We start from the raw sequence: 24,632 nt of genomic DNA on the forward strand, positions 1-24,632 counted from the left end.
TTAAGAACATGAACAATGTTCTTAAAATTCGAAAGCTTCCAATCTCCAATAAAAACTGCATCATCCGCGTAGAAGAGGTGTGACAGATAAACTGGTTGAGTATCTCCATTAGCAATGCCATCAAAAAAACCTGCCCCTATTTCTCTCTTAAAAGAAACATTAAGAGCCTCCATAACCAGGATGAAAAGAAAAGGAGATAAGGGATCACATTGGCGTAAACCTCTAAAGAAACAAAATTCATCAGTAGGACTGCCATTCACCAACACAGAACCCGTAGAAGAAGATAAACAACCTTGAATCCACCTACGCCATCACACCCCGAAACCAAACCGATTCAAAATGTCATCCAAAAAATCCCAACGCACTGAGTCAAACGCTTTTTCAAAATCAACTTTAAAGATCATCGCTTTCTTCTTATTGGCCTTACACCACGAAAAAAGCTCATTAAGAATAAACGGACCATCCAAAATGTGTCTGCCTTTAATAAAAGCAGACTGTTCAGCAGAGACAAGATCACCAACCACTAAACTCAATCTATTTGCAAGAATCTTCCCAACTATCTTATACTCACAACCAATAAGACTAATGGGACGGAAATCTTTAACAAATTTAGCATCAGCAACCTTGGGAATAAGGGCTATAAAATACGGGTTACATCCTTTAGAAAAAATGCCTGAATGAAATAATTCCAACACGGCCTCTACAAAATCATTCTTGATTAAATGCCAGAACTTGCGAATAAATTCAAAAGTAAAGCCATCATGGCCCGGAGATTTATCCGTGCCATACTCCCATACAACCCTTTTGATTTCATCGGGGGTGACCTCCTCTTCCAAGATGGAGACCTGGTTTCCATTCAACCGAGAAGGAAAATCCACCTCATAAAGAATCCGAGAACCCTAAGAGGAGAAAACCGAGAAGCGAAATGATCTAAAAAATGTTGTTTCATGTGAACATGAGAATCAATCCATTCCCCATTAACAAACACCCGAATAGCTAATTGATGACGTTTTTTATTTAAAATGCCATGAAAATATTTAGAATTAAAGATTAAAGATGATTATAAAATATAACTTTAAAAATTCATTGATATTAGTGATGGTGACACTTTAAAATTGAAATCAATTCTGATTATGAAAAACTCCAATGAATAATTATAGCCGTGTTCCACAATGGGATTTTGGGAGCTTATAGTTTTTAGCTTTTAACAAAAAGTTTGATTTAAACAAAAATTTTGTTTGGGAGTACCGACTTTTAGCTTTTAGTTTAAGCAAAAAACTACAAATCTAAAAGCTACTTCATGTATCGTTTAAGAAAAAAACTGTTGAGATTTTTACTCAGTTTCCATTAATATGATTAACATAATCTATTCTAATTTCATTTTTATGTAACTTTACATATTTCAAAATCTTTCAACAAATTTTTCCAAAGACTAATATAACAAATAAAAGCTCAAACTTCTAGCTTCCAGCTACCAACATCTATAAGTTTTCATTTTCCAGCTACCAGTTACCAATTGGATTTTGGATTTCGAATATCATCGATAACACTTAGATAATTCAATGCTCGTGTATAAGTACACTTTCCAAAATATTTTATTTCGCCCCTATTGGGGTATCACGAATCTGATTTGGGATAATCCAAGAACAAAACGATTTAGAATAAAAACCTATTCCAAATTCTGAAACACAAAAATACGTTGTAATTGATTGTGTTTTCGAGAGATAGTATACAGAGAGAAGAAGAAGTCGGTTTCTCGTATTATCTCCTACAAAATTTGAGTCTTATATATATATATATATATATATATATATATATATATATATATATATATATATATATATATATATATATATATATATATATATATATGACAACTATTAGTAGGAAAAATGGAGTCCCTTTTGTAATGGATGCAAACATTGGGTTTTTGGATAGAAAAATTTATTGCGTCTATTTATCCCATGTGGACTATTTCTCAGGGCGGGGCACTGCTCTTCATGCCACAATGGCCGCCCCTTGACCCTGCAAGGGGTGCTATCTACGAACTCGCATGTTCCTGAGTCCCCTATTTGGCTATATAAGTGTGCACTCCGCACCTTCGGTCTCAAAATTCAATTAAATGGATTCAATAGTGGTAGGACTAGAACTGGTGGATTCGATGGTCGTAGGTCTAGTACTGGCGGTTCGGCTCCATGGGTGAAGATCATTCCTTCGTCATTGAGGTTGGAGAGAAAACAAATATTTTCGGATCAAGTTATCAGAAAAAAGAATTGGTAAATGTACTTCTACTTTGTTGTGGAAGGATTGTTGGATTGGAGATTACACTTTAGCTACTTTCTTTCCTAGGTTGTATCAACTTGAATTTGACAAATGCTTCCTAGTTTCGGATCGAAAAATGGGTATGGATTGGGTTCATAATTTGCATCGCCACATGGGGGGGGGGGGAGGAGGAGGAATTACAGTTTGAGGAGATGTCTAATCTTCTTGCTAATGTAGAGCTTTCGGATCATGAAGATAGGTGGGTTTGGAATCTTGACCCTTCTGGCGAGTTTATAGTTGCTCACTTAAGAAGATGGATTGATAAATGCATCCTCCCTCTATTGATGCTCAAACTAGATGGAATAGTTTATTAGCTCCTAAGGTTAATATTCTTGTGTGGAGAGTTAGAATGGACAAACTCCCTACTCTTATTAATCTCGATTATAAAGCTAAGGATATTCCTTCTACCCTCTATCTTGTTTATAATATGGAAGTTAAGCAACTTTCTCATCTTTTTTTCAAATGTGAAGTGACAGCTAGAACATGGGATGAAGTTTTTAAATGGTTGGGGTTGAAAACTGTTCAATTTACTTCAATTGATTCTCTTCTTGATTACGTGGACTCTCTTCATTGTTGAGCCAATAAGAAGAATTCAATTCATGCTGTGGTGGGGACGAATCTGTGGTATATTTGGAGATTTTCGGAATGATAATGTTTTGCTAGTGGAAAATTGAAAAAAAATGGATATTGTTGATTTCATTCGTGAATTTTCAATTTTATGGTATTCTAATAGAAATAAGAAAAATGTTGTGAATTGGACTTGTTGGTTGCAAGGTCCTTTAAACTCTTTGTAATTTTGTTCTCTTTAGTTTCTTGCTAGAGATATTTTCTTTATTTCAAGTTAATTGGTCGTTTCAAAAAAAATTGATCGGCCAATTAAGAATGTTACTCTGTGTTATCTTTTATTGATGTGAAAACATCAATGATTGTTAATATATGAAATATGAATACACTCACATTAGTATACTGTTTTTATAAATTAAAGGACACTTGTTATTTGGAAAGAGGAGATTGTAATCTTTATATGGTAGTAACTAGTAAAGACTTGTTTTTTTAGGGTTATTGTTACTGTAGCCTAACAAACTTTAGTAAATTGGTTTAAATGGTCCCTCGTGACTATTTTTTGCATTTGAGGGGCATGTACTTGTACTTTACCGATTAAAAATGTCCCTTCACCGGTCTTAGTAGGTATTCCTACCTAGTCACCTGCCAAGTAGGCAGCTTAGAGCTGGTCCTTCAACCTGTTGAGTCACTACTTAAAATCAACACCATAACGGTTTTCTTGTGTTAGGATCTTCCTCGGGCTTAAAATCCACGAACCCAGATGAAGAAATCGGTTCTCGATACTCGATCAAACTACTCCAGATATGGATTTCACAGACAACGAAGAGTAATCGCCATTCGCACTCCATTTGATTTGGATCATAGTGATTCTCCAATTCAATATAAAAGGAAAATCCAAGCACCATAAAGACAATTCCCTTGCTCATCTCTTCATCATGAACAACGTTCACTACATCGTCCAAAAGATCAAAGGCTTACCGGAGCTGAGAGAGATGATCAGAGATCATTACCTGCGAAAAATCACAACAAATTTCTGGCAAGCTGCAACAAGCTACCAACGAGCCACATGGGTTGGGGTACTGTATTGTTTGAGAGATGAAGGGTTACAAGTGAGTGGAAGTTTCTCAACTGGGTTTCAAAAACTGTTTTGAGAGAACGATTCAAGTCCTTTAATGCCATGTTTGAATACGTTCACAAAACTCAAGCTTTAGGGCTAATACCAGATACACAGCTTCGTGAAGAGCTAAGAATCTCCATTTCTGATCTACTAATTCCAGCCTACAGATGGTTTCTTGGGAGATTCAGGAGTCATATAGAGAGTGGGAGGCACCCTGAAAATTACATCAAGTACTCTGTTGAAGATCTTGAGACTGCAGTATTGGATTTCTTTGAAGGGTGTGCAGTTTCACAACATTCAAGGAGAAGATCACAAATGAAGAGCTAAGAATCTCCATTTCTGATCTATTAAATCCATGAACCTAGATGAAGAAATCGGATTCAAGAAATACCCAAATGAAAAACTAGGGTAAACATTAAATCGATTGGAATGGGGCGATTTGCTCTCAGATGAAGATTCGGGAAAAAGGGTTTTGGTTTTGGGGTCAGAGTGATTAACGAGATGAGGAATTATGGGTTGTATTGGATTTTGATGGTTGAAGCTCTGATGGTGGTTCCATTGAAGGGTTTGCGTGGAATATTGTAAAAAAAGTTGAGATATTTTTCATTTTTGTTGTTCTCTATCTGTGATAACAGCGATGGGACTTCTTTAATCTAGATGCCAATGACGTCGAATTGGTAAAGTGCAAGGTATGATGGGTGTCATCGGTAACCCCTTTAAATTTTTAAAAATGACCTTTTAAAACATAAAAACATAAGTACATGCCCCTCAAATGCAAAAAATAGTCACGAAGAAACATTTAAACCAATGTACTAAAGTTTGTTGGGCGGTAGTGACAATAACATTTTTTTACTAGTAAAGACTTGTTTTTGTTGTTGAAGTGAAAATGTCAGGGTCATTTCAGGTTGTAACTTACATTAATAACTTTTAATAAGACTTCGAAAATAAAACCGGATCAATTCACTATCAAGCAAATTATATTTATCCGATCCACGAACCTGAATTTGACCTGTTAATCTGTGATCCGCCAATCCATGACCTGCATAGTTATATGGGTCGTGTTTGGGTTGGTTTATTCTATACCGTCAACCCACGACTATGATAATAAGCTAAGTATATATATATATATATATATATATATATATATATATATATATATATATATATATATATATATATATATATAGGTTCTGTTGAGATTAAAAATAAAATAGAGATCTTGAGATTCAACCTCAGTCATATATTTCACATCTGCCGCTCTAACCTTCCGGCGTACCGGCACGACAGGTTTGTTATAATCATAAATGATTATATAGCGTCGCCCGTTCTTTTCTCCTCGGCCACCATCCCCACCACCACAACCGTCACCGCCGCCACCACTACCACCACCTCTAACACTAGCTGACCTCACCACCGTCACCTCTGTCACTTATACTACCGCCACCTCTTTCACTACCACCTCTTCTGCCACCAACTGTCATAATCATTTATGATTACTTAGTCAGTGAACAGACATATATGTATAATCATTTATGATTAGGCATATACGTATAAACATGCATAATCATATAGATTATACCTTTCATCCATATAATCATTTATGATTAGGCATATCCTACTGTTGCCGGTACGCTGGAGCGCTAGAGCGGCAAATGAGAAATAAGTGGCTGAGGTTTAATCTCAATATCTCTATTTTTTTTAATTTCAAGTGAACCGTCCTATATATATATATATATATATATATATATATATATATATATATATATATATATATATATATATATATATATGATATGGGCCTACATAATGCTAGAAACATATTATTATTATTATTATTATTATTATTATCAACACATTATATAATAGATTAATTTTAGGTTCCTTTAGGAACAGTAAATTTGGTAGGGGTTTGACATAATTGGTTCTTCTATTTTGCTTATTAACCATTTTGGATTTTTTTTTATAACTAATTGGTCCTTCTATTTTTCCTATTAACCATTTTGGAATTTCTTTTTTTCTGTTTTTTTAACTAAATAAAGTTCAATACATATCAATGGAATTGCCCGGTTTTTTCTTGAAGTTGCAATTTCGTCCATATTTATGTTATTTATATTGGGTCAGTCATTCATTCTCGATCCTTCTGCACCGCCATTCTTTTCTGATCCATTTACTCATTCCACCGCTTTGAACATACTCCACGTCCGTTCAGGTCCAGAGCTACCATCTACATGGTGTTTTTTCCTCTGAGCTTCGATTGCCCACGCAGGAGATAACACCGACAATATGTTAGCGACTGAATCGTCTCTCTACTGCCACCATCAGCATCTGTCGCCGCGTCCATCTATCTATCAACATCACCTAATTATATTGGTTACGAATCAGACCCTAAGAACTTGAAGGGGGAGGTGTTCACTGCGGTTTCACATGCCACATAGGCTGAAAACGCACTCCACTTCCTCTGGTCTCAGCCCTTTTGACTACTATGTAAGTACGTTTGCAGTTACTTTAAGGCATAAAAAATAACCTTATTTTCGTAATATTGGAATATTGGATTAGTCGGTATGTGAAAGTTGGTTTCGAAATCCACGTTAGGGAAGAAGTTCACTTTACAAAAATAAAAATTAAAAAATAATCAATTTAGAGTACTATTTTGTGTATTATTTTGCCGTTAAAAAAGTAACATTTAAGGAATTGATAACTGGTCCATTTTCTAAAAACTTACTAATTCCAACCCCTTTAATTCTTTAGCCATTTTGACACTTTTGGTCTTCACAGTGAAAATTTTTATATTTTTTCATAAAAAACACAAAAAAACGGTCCGGGGCGAAGCCCGGGTTTTTCCGCTAGTAAGTCATCAAAATACAATAAAGTACAATTTAACACATTTGTTGTTTTGTATGTGTTATGCATGCATGTTCACATTTCATTTAGAATACATATTTGATAATGGGTAACCGACATATATACTTATCTTCTACTTATGATGATTAATTTAGGAAAAACTTCAATAAAGTCATTATATGTTGGCCTTATAATGAATTTAGTCATTATATTTTTTTTATTCAATTTAAACACTTTATACGGTCAACAGGTTATCAAACTTTCAAAAATTATATTTTTGGCCTAAATCTCAAATATTTATTACAAATTTGATTCAAAATTTACACTTTTGACCTAGATTTTAAATTTTATTACAAATTTGGTCATAAATTTACCATTTCAGCCCAAATTTTAGAATTTTGTTATGAATTCATCATAACTTTAGTTTCATTTACAACATTTTTTCTCAAAATTTTGTTTCAAATATGTTTTTTCTTTATAAAATTATATTTATACAAAAAAACATATTTTCACATAAAAAATCTTATATTTTCCATATAAAAACTTTTTTTTGTATACAAACACATATTTCTTAGTAAACATGTGTATGTGTATATATATATATATATATATATATATATATATATATATATATATATCTATATATATATATATATATATATATATATATATATATATATATATACCTTCTCACAATGAGAATCTATATAACCCTATTTTGGTCTGTTCCGGTATGAATGGAATTTATAATAATAGAATCGACTCGATCATTAGATTATAGATTATAAGTTCAGAACCTAATCCCATTACCATTTCGGGCAAAACAGATCTACTAATTCTTTGATTCTAGTTAGTAAGAGGGATCTTTAACTAAGAAATAGACCCTAGAAACTAAAAAAGGGTTTCCTGAGCAATTGCATTAATTGGATTCGTTGATATTCCTGGTATAGTAGATGCTATCACACATACAATCATACTCAATATATATATATATATATATATATATATATATATATATATATATATATATATATATATATATATATATATATATATATATATATGTTGTTTTAAAAGAAATGTATACGTTGACTATGAGATAGATGTTTGTATACATATATATTTTTTTTATAAATATATGTTTGCATACAGACAAATTTTATAATAAAATAGGTGTTTGTATATATTTTATTTTATAAAATTCATGTATGTATACTTTTTTTTAATAAAAACGGATGTGTATATATTTATGTACTTAAAAAATACATATTTTTTATAAGTAAGTATTTGTATACAAAAAAGTTCTTTAAAAAAATGTTTTTATATAGAAAAATATAAGATTTTTTATGTGAAATTATGTTTTTTTGTATAAATATAATTTTATAAAGAAAAAACATATTTGAAACAAAATTTTGAGAAAAAAAAAAGTTGTAAAAAACTAAAGTTATGAAGAATTAATAACAAAATTCTAAAATTTGGGCTAAAAGGGTAAATTTGGTATCAAATTTGTAATAAGATCTAAAATCTGCGCAAAAAGTGTAAATTTTGGACCAAATTTCTAATATATTTTAAAATTTGGGCCAAAAATGTAATTTTTGAAAATTGGATGATCTAGTTACCGGATAAAAGGGTTAAATTGAATAAAATTACCGGTTTTTTGGATTTAATTGAATAAAAAAAGAAATAAAGACTAAATCGATTATGAGACCAATATTTAAATACTTTATTGCAGTTTTTTGTCGTGGAATTTGGAATCAGATTTGAGTTGTTTTGTGCTTTGAAAAATTGTAAGGACTGAAATTGGAATTCCTAAATTTTCTGCGAACTTAAAACTTAAAACAATAAGCTAATTCAAAAGACGATGATTAAGGTCAATGGTTCACATGGGTGGCGTGTACCTGCCGCCCCTATATGTTTTACCAAATCAAACCACATAAAAGTCTACGACTCTATGTCGCAAGTAATCTTAAATAATATTTTAAACAAAACTTCTCGACGTTTATGTTTTCACTTTTCCGGCCACAGGTGCCGGAGTAATATGTCGTAGTATTAACACAAAGATTCAATGAATCCATACAAATATGAACAAAAACAGACAGTGTTGCTTACGTACAATATATGCTGTAATATCGATCCATTTACTGTCTTTCGAGATCTTCATTTTCGCCTTGTGTACATGAATTAGCACGCCGTGAAGACCGGTCCATACTAAGCATCCTTCGAAAAGAACTCAATCTCGAATTCGTTCCATTGACTTTTTCCGACGACGATACCATTTGATCTGATGTCCCTTCAACAGGAATTACTACAGAACCGATACGTTCTAAAGGTGGCGCAGAAGCTGGCCCTAGCCTAGTACTAGGCTCGCGAGGTAAGGGATTAATGGAGGCAGCTGGCTCCACCTCATGACGACAAATGGGACAACTGGACCTTGAGCTTAACCATTTGTCAATGCAGTCAGCATGAAAATGGTGATTACAGTTTGGTAAAACCCTAATCATCTGACCACCCTCGAACGTGCTTAAACAAACCGCGCATTCAGGGCTCACACTTGAATGGTCCGGTTTGTGATCGATGTCCTTATACATGAGTATAGGGAGGGAAGAGATAACAGTGGGTTCAAGACCTCTTTTAGGTGGCTCTTCAGACTGGATATGAGCCACGATTCCGATACCTCGAAAAGCGGCTCGTTGGCGGGCTTGGCGGCGGAGTATGTACCTTGCGTATACATGTAACATGGTTACGACCACCACAACAAAAGATAAGGATATAATAGCAATGAGCAAGATCCTACTATTAACATTGGTCGAGTTCCCACGAGGCCAAAAGGGTGAATCGTCATCGTCATGTCGATCGGACATGGTTCTGGCTCGGGTGCACCACTGAAAAAGTGGGAATTAGGTAATGGGTTTGCAGGGTGTAAGATGAATATGGAAAAGCACTGGTATATAAACGATGCGCAGTGTGTGAACTTGACTAATTATCGTGAATTGCGTGGCCATTTGGTTTATGTTTTTCAAAGACAATACTGCAAGTGTACCTTGTTTCAAAGGAGTTGACTTTGAATGTTGAATTTCATCTCGCCGAATGCATTTTTTTCATATCTGAGTGGTGATTGGTTAGTTATTGTTGACATATTTTTATTTTTGGTTTTTGATTTCGTATATATTTGGTGGGTGGAATATAAAGATATTAGATATATTTTTTTATTATATATATACCTGAAGATTTACTTTAAATTAATATTAATTTCACATTATTATTATTATGACAAAATTGTATGTTTTGTCCTGTCGAATGTCAAAAATCGGATTCTTTGGCCAAAATATTGTGAAGTTTGTACTATTGGTAAAAATATGAAGAGTAAATTACACGAATGGTCCCTATGGTTTGGGTAATTTGCGCGCTTGGTCTCTAATTTATTTTTTTAACTCGGAAAGTTCATACCGTTTGTATTTGTTACGCGCTTGGTCTCTAGTGTTTGTTTTTGTTACGCGTTTGGTCCCCGACTTACCTAAAAAGACTATTATTTAAATAGAGAAAAAATAGTGGGGTAAGTTTGGTAAGGTGAGGGGGTGAGGTTGGGGTGTGTTTATTTAAATTAATTAAAAAATCAAAGACAAAATAGTTTTTTTTAGGTAAGACAATGACCAAGTGCGTAATAAAAACAAACAATAAAGACATTCCAAGTTAAAAAAATAAGTTAGGGACCAAACACGCAAATTATCCTAAACCATAAGGTCATTCATGTAATTTACTCAAATAAGAATTTTATAGTAGTTTTGGTCGTGAAAATTTTTTAATGAGTTAGAAGACAAAATTGCAAAAAATTGTTAATGTGGTTTTTCAATTTCTGGTAATTCATATATATATATATATATATATATATATATATATATATATATTTGAAATCATCTATATTTTGTGAGACATGGGGACCAAATATTAGCCTTTCATCAAATTTGATCTTGTGGCTTATAAAAACGGATTAACAGTAATTAATCTAACTGATTAGTTAATTAGGGGCATATTTGTCACTAAGTTAAATATAACATCACTACCTGATACACATTTAGCATCATATTCACGTCATCTTCAAGAACATCTTCATCTACTTCGATTCTTCTATCAAGATTATCGCTCCTATGTGATCAACATTTCTTAATTTTCTCATGTACTCGATCTTCAATCTCCTTAAATCTTCACTTATTTAAACCATATCATCTTCATTCTTCTACATCTGCAATTGATAATCGAATTGATTGGGTTGATTTTAATCTATCGACATCTTGGGGTGAGCATGAGATATAGGTTATTTTCAACAATATAGTTCATCAAATCACATATATCACCATCAAAATCTAATCGATTTGTAGCACCATAATCATCCATTTTCAACAAAAGGGTTAGTTTTTTTTCGTTGATCTTCAGTTTCAACAATTCTTCATCAAATCACATTTGTTTAGTTGTTTTAGATCTATTTTGAGCACTTTCAAGATACGATTTCTATTTATTAGATTTATGTTTTGTACAATTTGTCAAGGTTTGATTTTGAGCACTTTTAAGGTTTGATTTTCAACACTTTTCAAGCAATGTGTTTTGTAAAATTGACAAGGTATGTGCAAAGTAATTATTGTTATTCAACAAATCCACTTAAACTATACATGCATTCTATATGTTCGATGAAAGTTATGAATGAAAAAAGAGTCAGATGTATCACCCATTCTCATGACTAAGTTCTTCTTTAAGAATATGAGTATATTTCCAAAATATGAGTCACAATTAGTGAAAAATTATGCAATGTTGACTACTTTTATTAAATTTAGCATAGTTTTGTTAAAAGTAACTTTTTTACTTATTCAAACACATAATGTTGGAGGTGTATTCTGCATAGTTTGGTTTGGATATCTTCTTGTTAGCTTGCAGAAAAAGGGTTGTACTAAAGAAAATATTGGCTTCTCTTATATTTGTTTCTAGGATATGATCCTTACTATAATTGTGTCAAAAAAAGTTTATTCGAACATAAAAGGTTGGAGATGTCTCTTTGAACAATATTGATTGTTCTTATTGATGTGTGGTAACTGGTTGTACTCAAGAAACGATCATTATATTCGGAGTATTTTTCTTAGAAATGTTTGCATTATGTGTTTTATGATCAATTACATTACATACTACATTATTATGTTGTATCATTAATTACATTACTATAACATGTTGACTCCAATTTGAAATAGTTGTATAAACCATACATCATTCTAATAATTCTTTCATTTTATGTTGCAAGTAATTTTAGCTAATGAATCCCTCCTTGAATATTTCAAATTAGAAGCTTTTAACAAGTTTTGAGATGAATGAATATTTAATAGATCTTATAAGCATGTGATAGATTTTTTTAAGGCTTTTGGTATTATGTTATCTGACTATAATTTTGAAGAATCTTATTCAAGTATTGTATTCATTTCAACTAATGGTTATTTTGTTTGAATTCCGAATATTCTAGTTTGATTTTTTTTTTGTTGAAATGATCAACTAGTTTGATTCAATATATGTTATATATTGTGTTGTTATATGTTTAAGTTTGTCATATTACACGTCTAATATTATCATGTTAGTGTTTAATATTCTAAAATCATGTTTTGTACATACAGTTCTTTATAACTGAAATGTTATGGATATACTTTTGTAAATCATAATCCATGTTAAGTTTTAATCACTTTGTAAAAATGTCTTATTTTTGTTTAAGTTTGTGTTTTGTTGTTGAAATAATCAACTATTGTTATGATACTAAGTTTTTTGGTAATATTATAATTTTAATTTTATGAAAAGTATTCTATAAACGCTATTTTTACTTGTAAAATACACTGTAACACTAATGTTTATCAATGACAAGATTTTTAAGTTAGAATATCATTCTATTATTCTATATTCAGAAAAAATAACATTGTTATATATCACTACTAATGAATATAATTCAAATATGACAACGTATTTAATTAGAACATTACTCTATTAGAATATTTTACATAGAACTTATTTGGTTTCCTGTAGATTATTGTATACAAGGTTCTAAATAACGTGAGACGTGGCTTGGCGACAAGGTAAAAGTTAAGCCATGACAAGCCTTGGCGAGCCATGACGTTTTTCAAGGCGTGACTATTTTATATATATTAAAAAAGATAAATCATATAATTACTGATTTTTATCAAGTATATCAAGTTTTTAGTAGTGTTATATTAGTATTTAATATAAAAAGTTAACAAAAACTCAATTATTTTAGGCCCGATAGAAAAAAACAAAAAAACTTGTGCCATATCACGATAAGGCGCGCCTTGAAACGTTATTTGGGCGCCACGCTTAACAAACCCGTCTTGGACGTTTTCGTAACGGCTACACCATGCCTTGCGCCATGGCACGCCTTGAGGCGCGCCATGTCACTTTTTTAAAACCATGATTGTATATATTATTGTAAAACTATAAATTGTAAATTCAAAATATTACATAATGATATCATAATATTACATATAATATTAGAATCTTACATATTGTAAGTTAATTGTACATATTACAACATATTTTCATAATATTACATATTAACAACACAATATTAATTACTGAATGGTTAGAATATCTAGAATAATATCATACCAATGAGTATTAAATAAAACTAAATTTAATTGCGCATCATTGCATTAGAATATTCTACTTATAACTTAGAAAATAATAGATCATTATTCAATTGAAATATTCTACATACAGATTATGAAAACATACAACATATAACATTATTCTATTAGAATAAAATGTACTACAAATAGATTATGAAACCATACAACATATAACATTATTCTATTAGAATATTCTATATGTACATATTGTTTTTATACAACAAATCAACTTATTCAATCGAAAACTTACAACATTATTCGAAAACATACAACATTATTCGAAAACATACAACATATAACATTAGTGTATTAAAATATTCTATATGTAAACAATTTTTTCATGTAAATAAATTAATCTATTTAAAAAAACATAGAATATTTTTTTATTATATTATCAACATCATACACCATAAACTGCAACATTCTAATGATTTTAAACATCATACACTCTACTTATAAAATTTGGCTTGACTTATGACGTTAATTGTAAACAAGACAGAAACATCAATTTATGATAACAAACAACACACAACATTATTCTATTAGAGTATTATACATATACTTAATATACCAAAAAACATAAATTATTATTCTAATAGAATATTATATGTACAACCTTTAATTTTAAAGTCATCTAATATGTGAAAGATATTACTATCATTACATGACATAAACTATAACATTACATGTATTATTCTTTAACATATAGCTATTGTCCAACCAAAATATTGTTTTATTAAAATTTCACTTATTTTCAAACCTTCAAACGATAACTATTGTTTACCAAACATTCAACCATACATATTTTTCAAAATATAGAAAATATAGCCAACATTCAAAGAGAATAATACTCCTAATAACGATTAAACTCTTGCAAATATTTTATAAACTCGATCAACAATCCTCATTCCCTTGCATCCCTTCTTTCACCATGTTAAGATGCTTTCCTCAATCATATTTTGCAAACTTCATAGATTGTTCAATTAGTGCATAGTAGGTTAGCATTTAGTTTTCCAGCATCATGAAAAGTAAAATCAATGTAATCAAATATTTATTAGAACAAAATATCCAGAATATACAAACTACATTCAATTAATAACAAAAATAAAATATTTGTAACATTATACGAATAATTAACAATATAATTTTATTCTAAATTTTTAGCATAAAAATAATAACTTAAAAAGTCTAATGAAATCATAAACAACTAGTGTCAATATTAGAACACTTTTGTTGATTTTGAGTTTTCATAATAACTCAAAATCTATAATCATGACAATTTTGAGTTACCTATAGAGTTAAGATCTAGATGAAGATATGTTGATGCTTTCACATATTCTACATAAATCAAGGTTTAAATGACATGTTGTATCATACTATATTCCATTACATTATGACTTTTAGAGATAACGCTATAATAAAATATCTCAATTAGAATACGTCGTGGAATATACATAATCATTTTGACTAAAACCAATAGTATAATCCGAATATAGAGTTTTATAGAATATTTCATACATGAATACATTAACGCAAAATCATACAGAAAGTCAAATTCGATGATTACAACACATTAACTTAAAATCACACACTAAGATAAAACCGTGAAAAGATCACAGTATTATGCGTTACTTATAATAACTCTAGATGCAAAATTTGAACCCGATTGTGTAGAAGAAGCCATTTTCTAGAATAACAAGTTTCAGTTTCTTTAATTTAAGAATGGTTGATGATCTGAAACTTAATTTGATTTCAGAATACAAAATCACAAGGTTGAAAACCACCCAAATGAGAAGGAATCATAAATTGTCTTAAATCAAAATGCCTAGAATATTTATGTATTAAACCTTATTTTAATGTATGTGTACTACATTTCCTAATTAATCAACAAAATAACATTAGAACTCAAATTTTACTAATTATAATACTTAGAATATTACATACTTTAAATAAGAATCTGACATATATGTTTAGAATATATGGCATTATTTCATTATTTTGACTAAAAACTATACTATAATCAGAACATATAGTTATATAGAATATTTCATAGGTGGATACATTAACTCAAAATCACACAGAGAGAAATTCGACGATTATAACACATTAACTCAAAATCACATGCTAAGACAAAACAGTGAAGAGATAACTCTAGATGCAAAATCTGAATCCAATTATGTATAATAAGCCATTTACTAGAATAATAAGCTTCAATTTCTTTTATTTAGGAATGGTTGATGACCCGAAATTTGATATGGTTTCAAAATCATAATCGCAAAGTTGAAAATCCAAATGACAAGGAATATGAAATTGTGTTAAATCAGAATGACTAGATATTTATGTATTAAATCTTATTTCAATGCATGTGTACTTCATTATCTAATTAATCAACATAATAACATTATAACTCAAAACTAATCATAATACTTAGAATATTACATATTTTAAATCATATTATGGCACATAAATTCAAAATATATGGAATTGCTTCATCATTAACCAAGTACTATCATAATACTTCACAAAAAGGTTCAAAGCAAAGTTCTTTCCAATAAAACAAGAATGTATAAGATCAGATATTACACATCATTTAACAAAAAGAATACAATCAAGTTGTTTCCAACATAATCATAATGTTTAAAAGTGTAATGTGACACATAATTTCAGGATATTTCACATTGTATCATAGTGAAAGGTTTAAAGAAAGTAGTTTCTAACAAATGAACGTCCAAAATCTAAAAGGGAAGCAAGATCTGACTTATCTAATCATAATATGTATAAGATCAAGTTATCTAGCACAAAATTACTTAATTTTCACCAGACCATCAAATCAATCAAACAAAATAACACCTAAAATCAAATTATATTTAAAATACATGCATTGTGACTATGATTCTTTTGAATCATCGATAATCTATGATGAATGTGCAATTTCTAGTGTTTTTCACTACTAAAACTCGAATAAGAGGCTACGGTTTTTCACCAGATCCTCTAATTAATCAATCAAAATAACACCTAAATCAAATTATGTTTTAGAATACCTGCAATCTGAATATGATTTAGTTGAACCATGGATAATTTATGATTAATGTGCGATTTCTAATGTTTTTCGCAACTAAAACTCGAATAAGAGGCTAAGGTTTTTCAATATGGTTTTGTCGATGCTAGGAGTTTTCTGAGTACTGATCCATTCGTTTTCTTGATGATGAGTGCGATTATTAGGGGATTTTGTTGAAAATCTATGGAATGAGGATTGATGAATGATTTTGATCGAGAAGAATTTGAATGTGAGAAGGATATTAACGAACTCAAAGAAATTGGGGAGAAGAAGGAAGCGAACGGTAAGGTGATCAGATCCAATCTATTGAGTGAAAAGTACAACTCTACCCCTCTGTGTATTTGTAAGGTCTAAATTTCTTGTAATATGTCGAAATCTAAGTAATAGTTTGTTTTGTATGTATTTGCTAAGACGTCTTAGTTGTCGAAGCGTAATGTCTATGCCTTAGTATTTTTTATACTTTCAGTCTCCTATAAATAGGAGCTGAACATTGAGTTGTAAGTAAGAGTTTTTCCCACATTTCTGCTTACATTGTGTACTCATGTTCATGGAAGTAATGAGAGCTTAAACCAGATCTTATTTACTTATTGTGTTCATCTTTACTCTGATTTTGATCCTCTTACTCGATTAATTCAACTACAATTGGTATCAGAGCAGGAATCATACTGCTAAGATCTGATTTTCAATTGAATCTCTAGTTTTTGAGTCACGTTTTGGTCTCAAAAGTTTCCGCACAGTTTGATTCTGAAAATCATCTCTGATCTACAGTTTTGATTTGATTCTGCGTTTGAATTTTGTGATCGAGTAATCGTATTTGAGTTTCTGATCTATTCAGTCATTCAATTTCAAGTTTATTCAAGTTTTTTCTGAAAAATCTCATCCGTACATCAATGGCAAACTTCAACTTAAATTCAATGACTTCATACTCTCATCTGCTAGGATCTTCAACTAAGATTCCTATGCTCATTCGGGAATACTATGATCAGTGGTCTGATCGTATGCAAGACTACTTGAATGGACTCGATGAAGAGCTTTGGTCATGTATCTCTGGGAATGTTACTCTTGCGACAAATATTCAACCGATTGGATCTTCGTCTGGTACTACAAGTGTAGGTGATCAAACTGATCGGATGAAGAAACTTGAGAAATGATGTATAAGGGAGTTACGCGGTGCATTGCCTCCAGTTGTGTATAACTATGTCAAAAGTTGTACAACTGCAAAAGAAATCTGGAATAATCTCAAAGAAAATTTTCAAGGAAGTGAGAAGACGAAAATTAATTCAGTTAAACACTGTTTGATTGAATTAAAAGATTTTAAGCAAAAATATGGTGAGTCAATTGAATGTTACTATGATAGGCTGAATGAGTTGATCTATAAATGTCATCGTCATGGCATTACAAGGACGACAATGGAATTCAATTTGACGTTCATCATGGGTCTACGAAAAGAATGGAGGAATGTTACTTTAATGGTGAAGACACAACAGAGTTATGACACATCAACATTGGGTGATTTGTATAATTTGCTAAAGACTCTCGAAGGCGAGGTAAATGAGATGGCTGAAGAATCGAAATTAAGCTTGGGTGGACTATTAGCTTTAGTTTCGAAAGTTTCAGAAAAGGAACAGGTTGAAGAAGAGAATTATGATGAAGAAGGGTTTATTGTTAATTCGGATGATGAGGTTGTTGCTTTTATTCAAATAATAAAGTAAAGAAGTTTTTCAAGAAACCGTTCATTCAAAGTCGAAAAATGTTGATGTGAAAGGAAGATTTCTGTCGAAGGCTGGAGGAGAAGAGAAGAAGAAAAGTGAGAAAAAGGATGTAGAGAAAGAAGAGACAAAATTTGAGAAGAAGATTAAAGGTGATTCAGGAATTGATTGTCATTATTGCCAAGGAGCCAATCATATGGCAAGTGATTGTCAGCTTCATAAAAAGGATGAGAAGAAAAACAAGGTGAAGGACGAAGCCTATTACGTTGAGAGGTTGGAAGAAGTAAGGGCAAAGGTGAAAGGAATGTCACCGGTGGCAAAGGGAGAGGTCGATGATGAGAATGAAGGAACTTATCAGATATGGTCTTCGGGACCAGATGACGAAAAAAGGTGTTATCATACGCATGGAGGCATGTTTGCAAAATTTGAGGATGAATCTGACGAAGCGGTGACATGTCATTGCTTCATGACTAAAAGTTCTGACAAATCACAAATGACCACCAAGGTACGTTCTATTCTTTAATATTTTAATATTCTTTTGAGTGCATATGATTCTGAATTAATTGCTTTTGATGATACTGTTGCTTATTTCGATGCTTTGGTTATCTCTGCTAGCAACGAGGCTAAGAAATCAACTTCTCAGTTGATAGAAGTAAAGAAGCAGTTAGATGCCAATAAAATAAAAATTGAGTGTTTAGAATTGCAGATTACAAATATCATGTGTGATAGGGATTCGTTAAGCAGTGATGTTAAAATGTTGTTAGCTCAAAGAAACATCTATTGTAATTCCGCAAAGAGATTGTATGCTAAATTGACTACTTTGCATCATTCGTCTGACATTAGGAAAGAACAACATAGGAAGTTATTACCTTTTCTTGCTTTCGAAAGAGAGAAAATTGATATCTTGTCTTATGATTGTGAGAAAACCAAAGCATAATTCGATAAAGTGCCTGATAATCGATTTGCTTATGGTATTGTTAAGATAGATGAATATTTGAATGCTGATGAACTTGTTGACATTATGAATGATACCTTAACCAAAAATGAATAAATCAAAATTTTGAAAAGAACTGAGAATTCGAAACTTGACTCTCAATCTAATTTCGCTGATGTCGATGATAATTCTGATAGTTTTATCGAAATCAGTGAAATTAAGGAAGAGGAAAGTGTCGATTGTTCACAGTTGTATGTCATTAATGTCACATCTAAGTCTAAAGGAAAAGAAAATTGTAACGATTCGTTGGTTAAGATTGCCACTGACAAACCCTCAACTTCGAAAGATTTTGATTTCGAAAATGTGAGTGTCAAAGATAGTCAAACAGATAGTAGTGATGATGAGGATGAAGAAAACGTTTCGAAAAATTCTAAGCCTGAAAAGCCTGTTTCAAAAGAAACAACCATTCCACGAGTTGTTGTTGATCAAGTGTATGGAGACACTGACAATTTCGACAAAGTTTTTTCTGAAAAAGGAGCTCATTATTTGGAAACAAATCAAGTGGTGTATCCAAATTTTAAGTGTACAGATGATGTTATCTTTCCAAATCAAGTGTTTGTCACTACTGGAAATGTTGATAACATCAAACTGGAATTCAACAAAATGGTTGAAGATGACAACAAGAAAACATCAGACGGAGGATTCTTTTCAAATCAAAGCACTGTCGAAAATAATCTAACAAAGAATTCGTATGTTTTTCAAAGACAAAAACCACAACGAAAATGGATTGAAAAACAAGAAAATACAAAAGAACGTTTGAGACAAGAAACTAAAGAAACAAATGAGAATGTGAAACTTAATTCAAACGAATTTAAGGATCGTGTTGAAAAATTTTCGAAGGAAAAAGGAATTTCGAAAAGACAGGCAAGAAAGAAATTTTTTTGGCAAGTTGTGTCAAATGAAAAGGAATAAAAAATACCAACCAAGAAAGTGTTTGAAAATGAGTTGTCCAAACCTGTACAAACTAAGTTTTCAAAACATTTGGATAAAAAGGAAAATCCCGCTCAACCAATTTCGTCTGATTCTCAAAATGATTATGTGAAGTTTTCAAAAACAAAAACTTTTCCAACAAATGATAAACAACAGAATTTTCATTGAAAAAGCCAACCAAAGTTTTCAAAGCCAACAAACAATCCAAATCGATTTTCTTCAAATACAACAAGTCGACATTTCGATAATTCTCGTCGATTTGAAAATATTCGAAAATTTGAAAATGTTCGAAAATTTGAAAATGTTCGAAAATTTGAGAATGTTCGAAAATCAGAGAATGTTAGAAAATTTGAGAATATACTAAAATTTGAGGATGATTGAAAATCCGAAACTGTTCGAAAGTTTGAAAACAATCAAACAATTGTGCATGATAAATCCAAACCATCTGCAAAGTTTCAGCCTCAAGAACCAAAATTTCCAAATCCTTCTGGGAAGAAGAATTCGAAAGTGTCATACACAAAGGGTTCGTCAAATGTGAATAATATCGATCATTGGCTTGAAGGACAAGGGAAGATGTTTCAATCTCGTAAGTATTCCCAACATCAAATACGCAAAGCATATGAGAAATATTTGAATGATTCTTCAAACGGTAGTTCCTCTTCCAAAGACTCAAATATTCCTGTGAAAACATGGAAACCAGTTTCGAAAGATAAACCAGTTACAAAAAAAACTGAGAACAAAAAGGCGAGTGTCAGTGACAAATCTAAACCTTCGAAAACTTATGTTTCTGCTCCTTTACCTAATGATGTCGACTTAATTGACACTTTCAAATCAAAAGTTTGTAACTGTGTTTTAGGTTCTTCATTTTACTCGGATTTCAAAGCTAATAACCAAGGACCCAAACAGCCTTGGGTACCTAAATTCTTTCATTAATAGCAGGTTCTATGTGACGAGCAATATGATGATAAATGGTACATTGATAGTGGTTGCTCTCGTCACATGAATGGAAAGAAGGAGAATTTACGTGATTATCGAAGTTTGGAGAATGCAAGAGTAGTCAAGTTTGGAAACAATCACAAGTGTCAGGTGAAAGGATATGGTAAAGTCACAAATGGGAAGTTCACTGTTAAGAGAGTTGCATATGTTGAAGGTCTTCAACATAACTTGATAAGTGTTTCACAACTTGTTGTGGGCACTGGCAATCAAGTGGTGTCTAACGAAGCAGGCAGCATCATTTCGAATGTTGAAACTAACGAAGTTTTGCTCAAATCCAAAAGACATTGTGACATGTTTACTCTTGATATCAAGCCAATCATCGGCAAACCCTCCGTGTGTTTACTTACGAAAGCTACCTCTGATGTCAGCTGGTTATGGATCGACGTTTATCACATTTAAACTTTTGAAATTTGAATAAGTTGGTCATTGACGATCTTGTTCGAGATTTACCTGTACTAAAGTTTGATAATGATACTTTGTGTGCAGCTTGCGAACAAGGAAAACAGCATCGCAAAGGACATCCATTTGTCATAGATTCGAAAATTGTTGAACCGCTGGAACTTCTTCATATTGACCTTTGTGGACCATCAACTGTTGAAACTCTCAACAAGAAACGATACATTTTGGTTATAGTTGATGATTTTTCATGATTCACTTGGGTGTATTTTCTCAGGTTAAAATCTGAAGTTGCTCAAACAATGATCGAATTTATCAAGAAAATTGAGATGAGTCTAAAGAAGAAAGTTCGAAAAATCAAAAGTGATAATGGGTCAAATTTTAAAAACAATGTGCTTGATTCGTTCTTAACTGACAAAGGAATTTCGCATAATTTCTCATCACCATATACACCTCAACAAAATGGTGTGGTTGAAAGGAGGAATAGGTTACTTTTCGAAGCAGCACGAACTATGTTGACATATGCAAATCTTCCTCAATATCTATGGGCAGAAGCAGTTTCGACAGCATGTTTCACTTAGAATTGATCTTTCATTCATCGTCGTTTTAGTATCACTCCGTATGAAATCATAAATAACCGAAAACCTAATGTCAAATTCTTTCATGTTTTTTGTTGCGGGTGTTTTATCATGAATCTCAAAGACAATCTTTCGAAATTTCAAGCTAAGGCTGATGAAGGAATATTTTTGGGATATTCTAATAATTCGGCTTCATACAGAGTGTTGAATAAACGAACACGAAAAGTTGAAGAGACATTTAATCTCACTTTTGATGATTACTATGTGAAACAAATTGAAAAATGTTTCAAACAAAAACCAATTCTTAATGAATCAAATGATGAGTCTGAAAGTTCTAATTCATCTGATTTTGATTATGATTTAATTTTTGGTGTTCCAGATAGGGCTGTTGATGCTGAAGTACATGTTGCTGATAATCAAACTCCTGAATCTTCGAAACATACTGATGATTCGACAATCACATCCGATACGACTGCTAATGGCGAAAGTATGCTAGATGCTCAAGTGGAGGGGGAGAACATGAATATAACTTCAACGGTTGAGGGGGAGCATTCTTTCGAGGGGGAGAAGAGCAGCAATGATGTTTTCGAGGGGGAGTATCAAAATGATAATTATGTTCAGGAGGAGCATGATGATACTGAAACAATAAATCTTGATCAAAATGATGAATTTCGTGACCTAGATGATAATATTTCTGTTGCAGAATCCGAAAATGAAGAGATGTACAAAGATGCACCTTTGGACTTTGATCCAGCTTATCCACCATTGGAAAAGTGGACAAGAAATCATCCGAAAGAACAAGTCATTGGAAATCCACAAGATGGAGTCTTGACTAGAGCTCAAATTCGTGCAAAGAATGAGGTACTGAATATTCATCAAGAATTTTGCATGTTTAATGTTTTCATCTCGAAAATTGAACCAAAGACAGTTAAGGTTGCGATGGAACACTCAGATTGGGTTGTTGCAATGCAATCTGAACTAGCTGAGTTCGATAGAAACAAGGTGTGGAGGTTAATTCCCTAACCCGAAAATGTTTCGATTGTCGGATTAAAATGGATTTTCAAAAATAAAACCGACAAAGATGAAAATATTGTTCGAAATAAAGCACGATTAGTCGTAAAAGGATATTGGCAACAATAAGGTATTGATTATGAAGAAACCTTTGCCCCTGTTGCAAGACTCGAGGCTGTTCGAATATTTTTGGCTTATACAGCTCACAAAGATTTTGATGTCTATCAAATGGATGTGAAGTGTGCGTTTTTGAATGGAGAGTTGGAAGAAACTGTGTATGTGGAACAACCCCCAGGTTTTATAAATGAAGAACATCCTGATTATTATTATATTTTAGATAAGGCAGTTTGCACCACGAGCCTGGTATGCAACTCTTACTTCCTTTTTGAAACAACAGAAATTTAAACAAGGATCAGTTGACCCCACATTATTTCGAAAGAAAGTTGGGAATCATCTAATGCTTGTTCAAATTTATGTCGATGATATTATTTTTGGCTCTACTGACCCTGCTTTGTCTGAAGAATTCGAAAATCTGATGAAAAGCAAATTTGAGATGAGTATGATGGGGAAAATCAATAATTTTCTTTGGTTGAATATTCGTCAAAACAGAGAAGGAATTTTCATCAACCAAGAAAAATGTACCAAGAGTTTACACGAAAAATTTGGATTGACGAATAGCACAAAATTACGAGTACCAATGGCAACTGGCACTAAGCTGACACCTTCGTTAGATAAACCTGCTGTTGACTTGACTCTTTAAAGAAGCATGATAAGTTCATTACTTTATCTCACAACAAGTAGACCTGATATCATGCTTTCTGTTTGTAATTGTGCTAGGTATCAATCGAATCCACGAGAACTACATCTCACTGCTGTTAAGAATATTTTTCGTTATCTCAAAGGAACAATTTAATTAGGATTGTGGTATCCTTCAAAAACCGGATTCTTCATTCAAGAATATTCGGATGCTGACTTGGGAGGTTGTAATTTGGATAGAAAAAGCACGAGTGGTGGATGTCAATTGCTTGATGGGAAGTTCGTAAGCTGGCAATCGAAAAAGCAAACATGTGTTTCGATTTCCACAGCAGAAGCATAATATGTTGCTGCTGCAGCTTGCACATCACAAATTATTTGGATTCAAAGTCAATTGCGTGATTATGCAATTAATATAAAGAAAATACCGTTGTATTGTGATTCCCAAAGTGCAATTAGTATTTGTCACAATCCTGTGCAATATTCGAAAACTAAGCATATATCTCTTCGTTACCATTTCATAAAGGATCATGTGGAAGATGGCAATATCGAAGTTCATTTTGTAAAAACAACTGATCAGCTTGCTGATATTTTTACAAAAGCATTGGACGAAAAATCATTTGTTCGAATTTTGATAGGTTTGGGAATGATCGAGGCAAGTTTTGTTCCAGGAATGAATTCGAAAGAATGACAAAGAA

At 31.9% G+C, this 24,632-nt stretch overlaps 1 protein-coding gene across 1 annotated transcript; it reads right to left on the bottom strand.

The window, feature by feature from the left end:
* Nucleotides 1-8,670: 8,670 nt before the first annotated feature.
* On the bottom strand, nt 8,671-9,790 carry LOC145132885 (E3 ubiquitin-protein ligase ATL41-like). Its single transcript, XM_079067835.1, has one exon. The coding sequence runs from the start codon at nt 9,703-9,705 to the stop codon at nt 8,983-8,985; it is 723 nt and encodes a 240-aa protein (XP_078923961.1). The 5' UTR covers nt 9,706-9,790; the 3' UTR covers nt 8,671-8,982.
* Between the last annotated feature and the right edge of the window lie 14,842 nt (nt 9,791-24,632).

The sequence above is a fragment of the Lactuca virosa genome, chromosome 8, assembly GCF_052849685.1.
Source record: "Lactuca virosa cultivar CGN04683 chromosome 8, Lactuca_virosa_CGN04683_v6, whole genome shotgun sequence".
NCBI classification, from domain to species: domain Eukaryota; kingdom Viridiplantae; phylum Streptophyta; class Magnoliopsida; order Asterales; family Asteraceae; genus Lactuca; species Lactuca virosa.

What these genes read in the sequence shown, in the direction of transcription:
- LOC145132885 (XM_079067835.1), bottom strand. Translation starts at nt 9,705, where the DNA reads ATGTCCGATCGACATGACGATGACGATTCACCCTTTTGGCCTCGTGGG.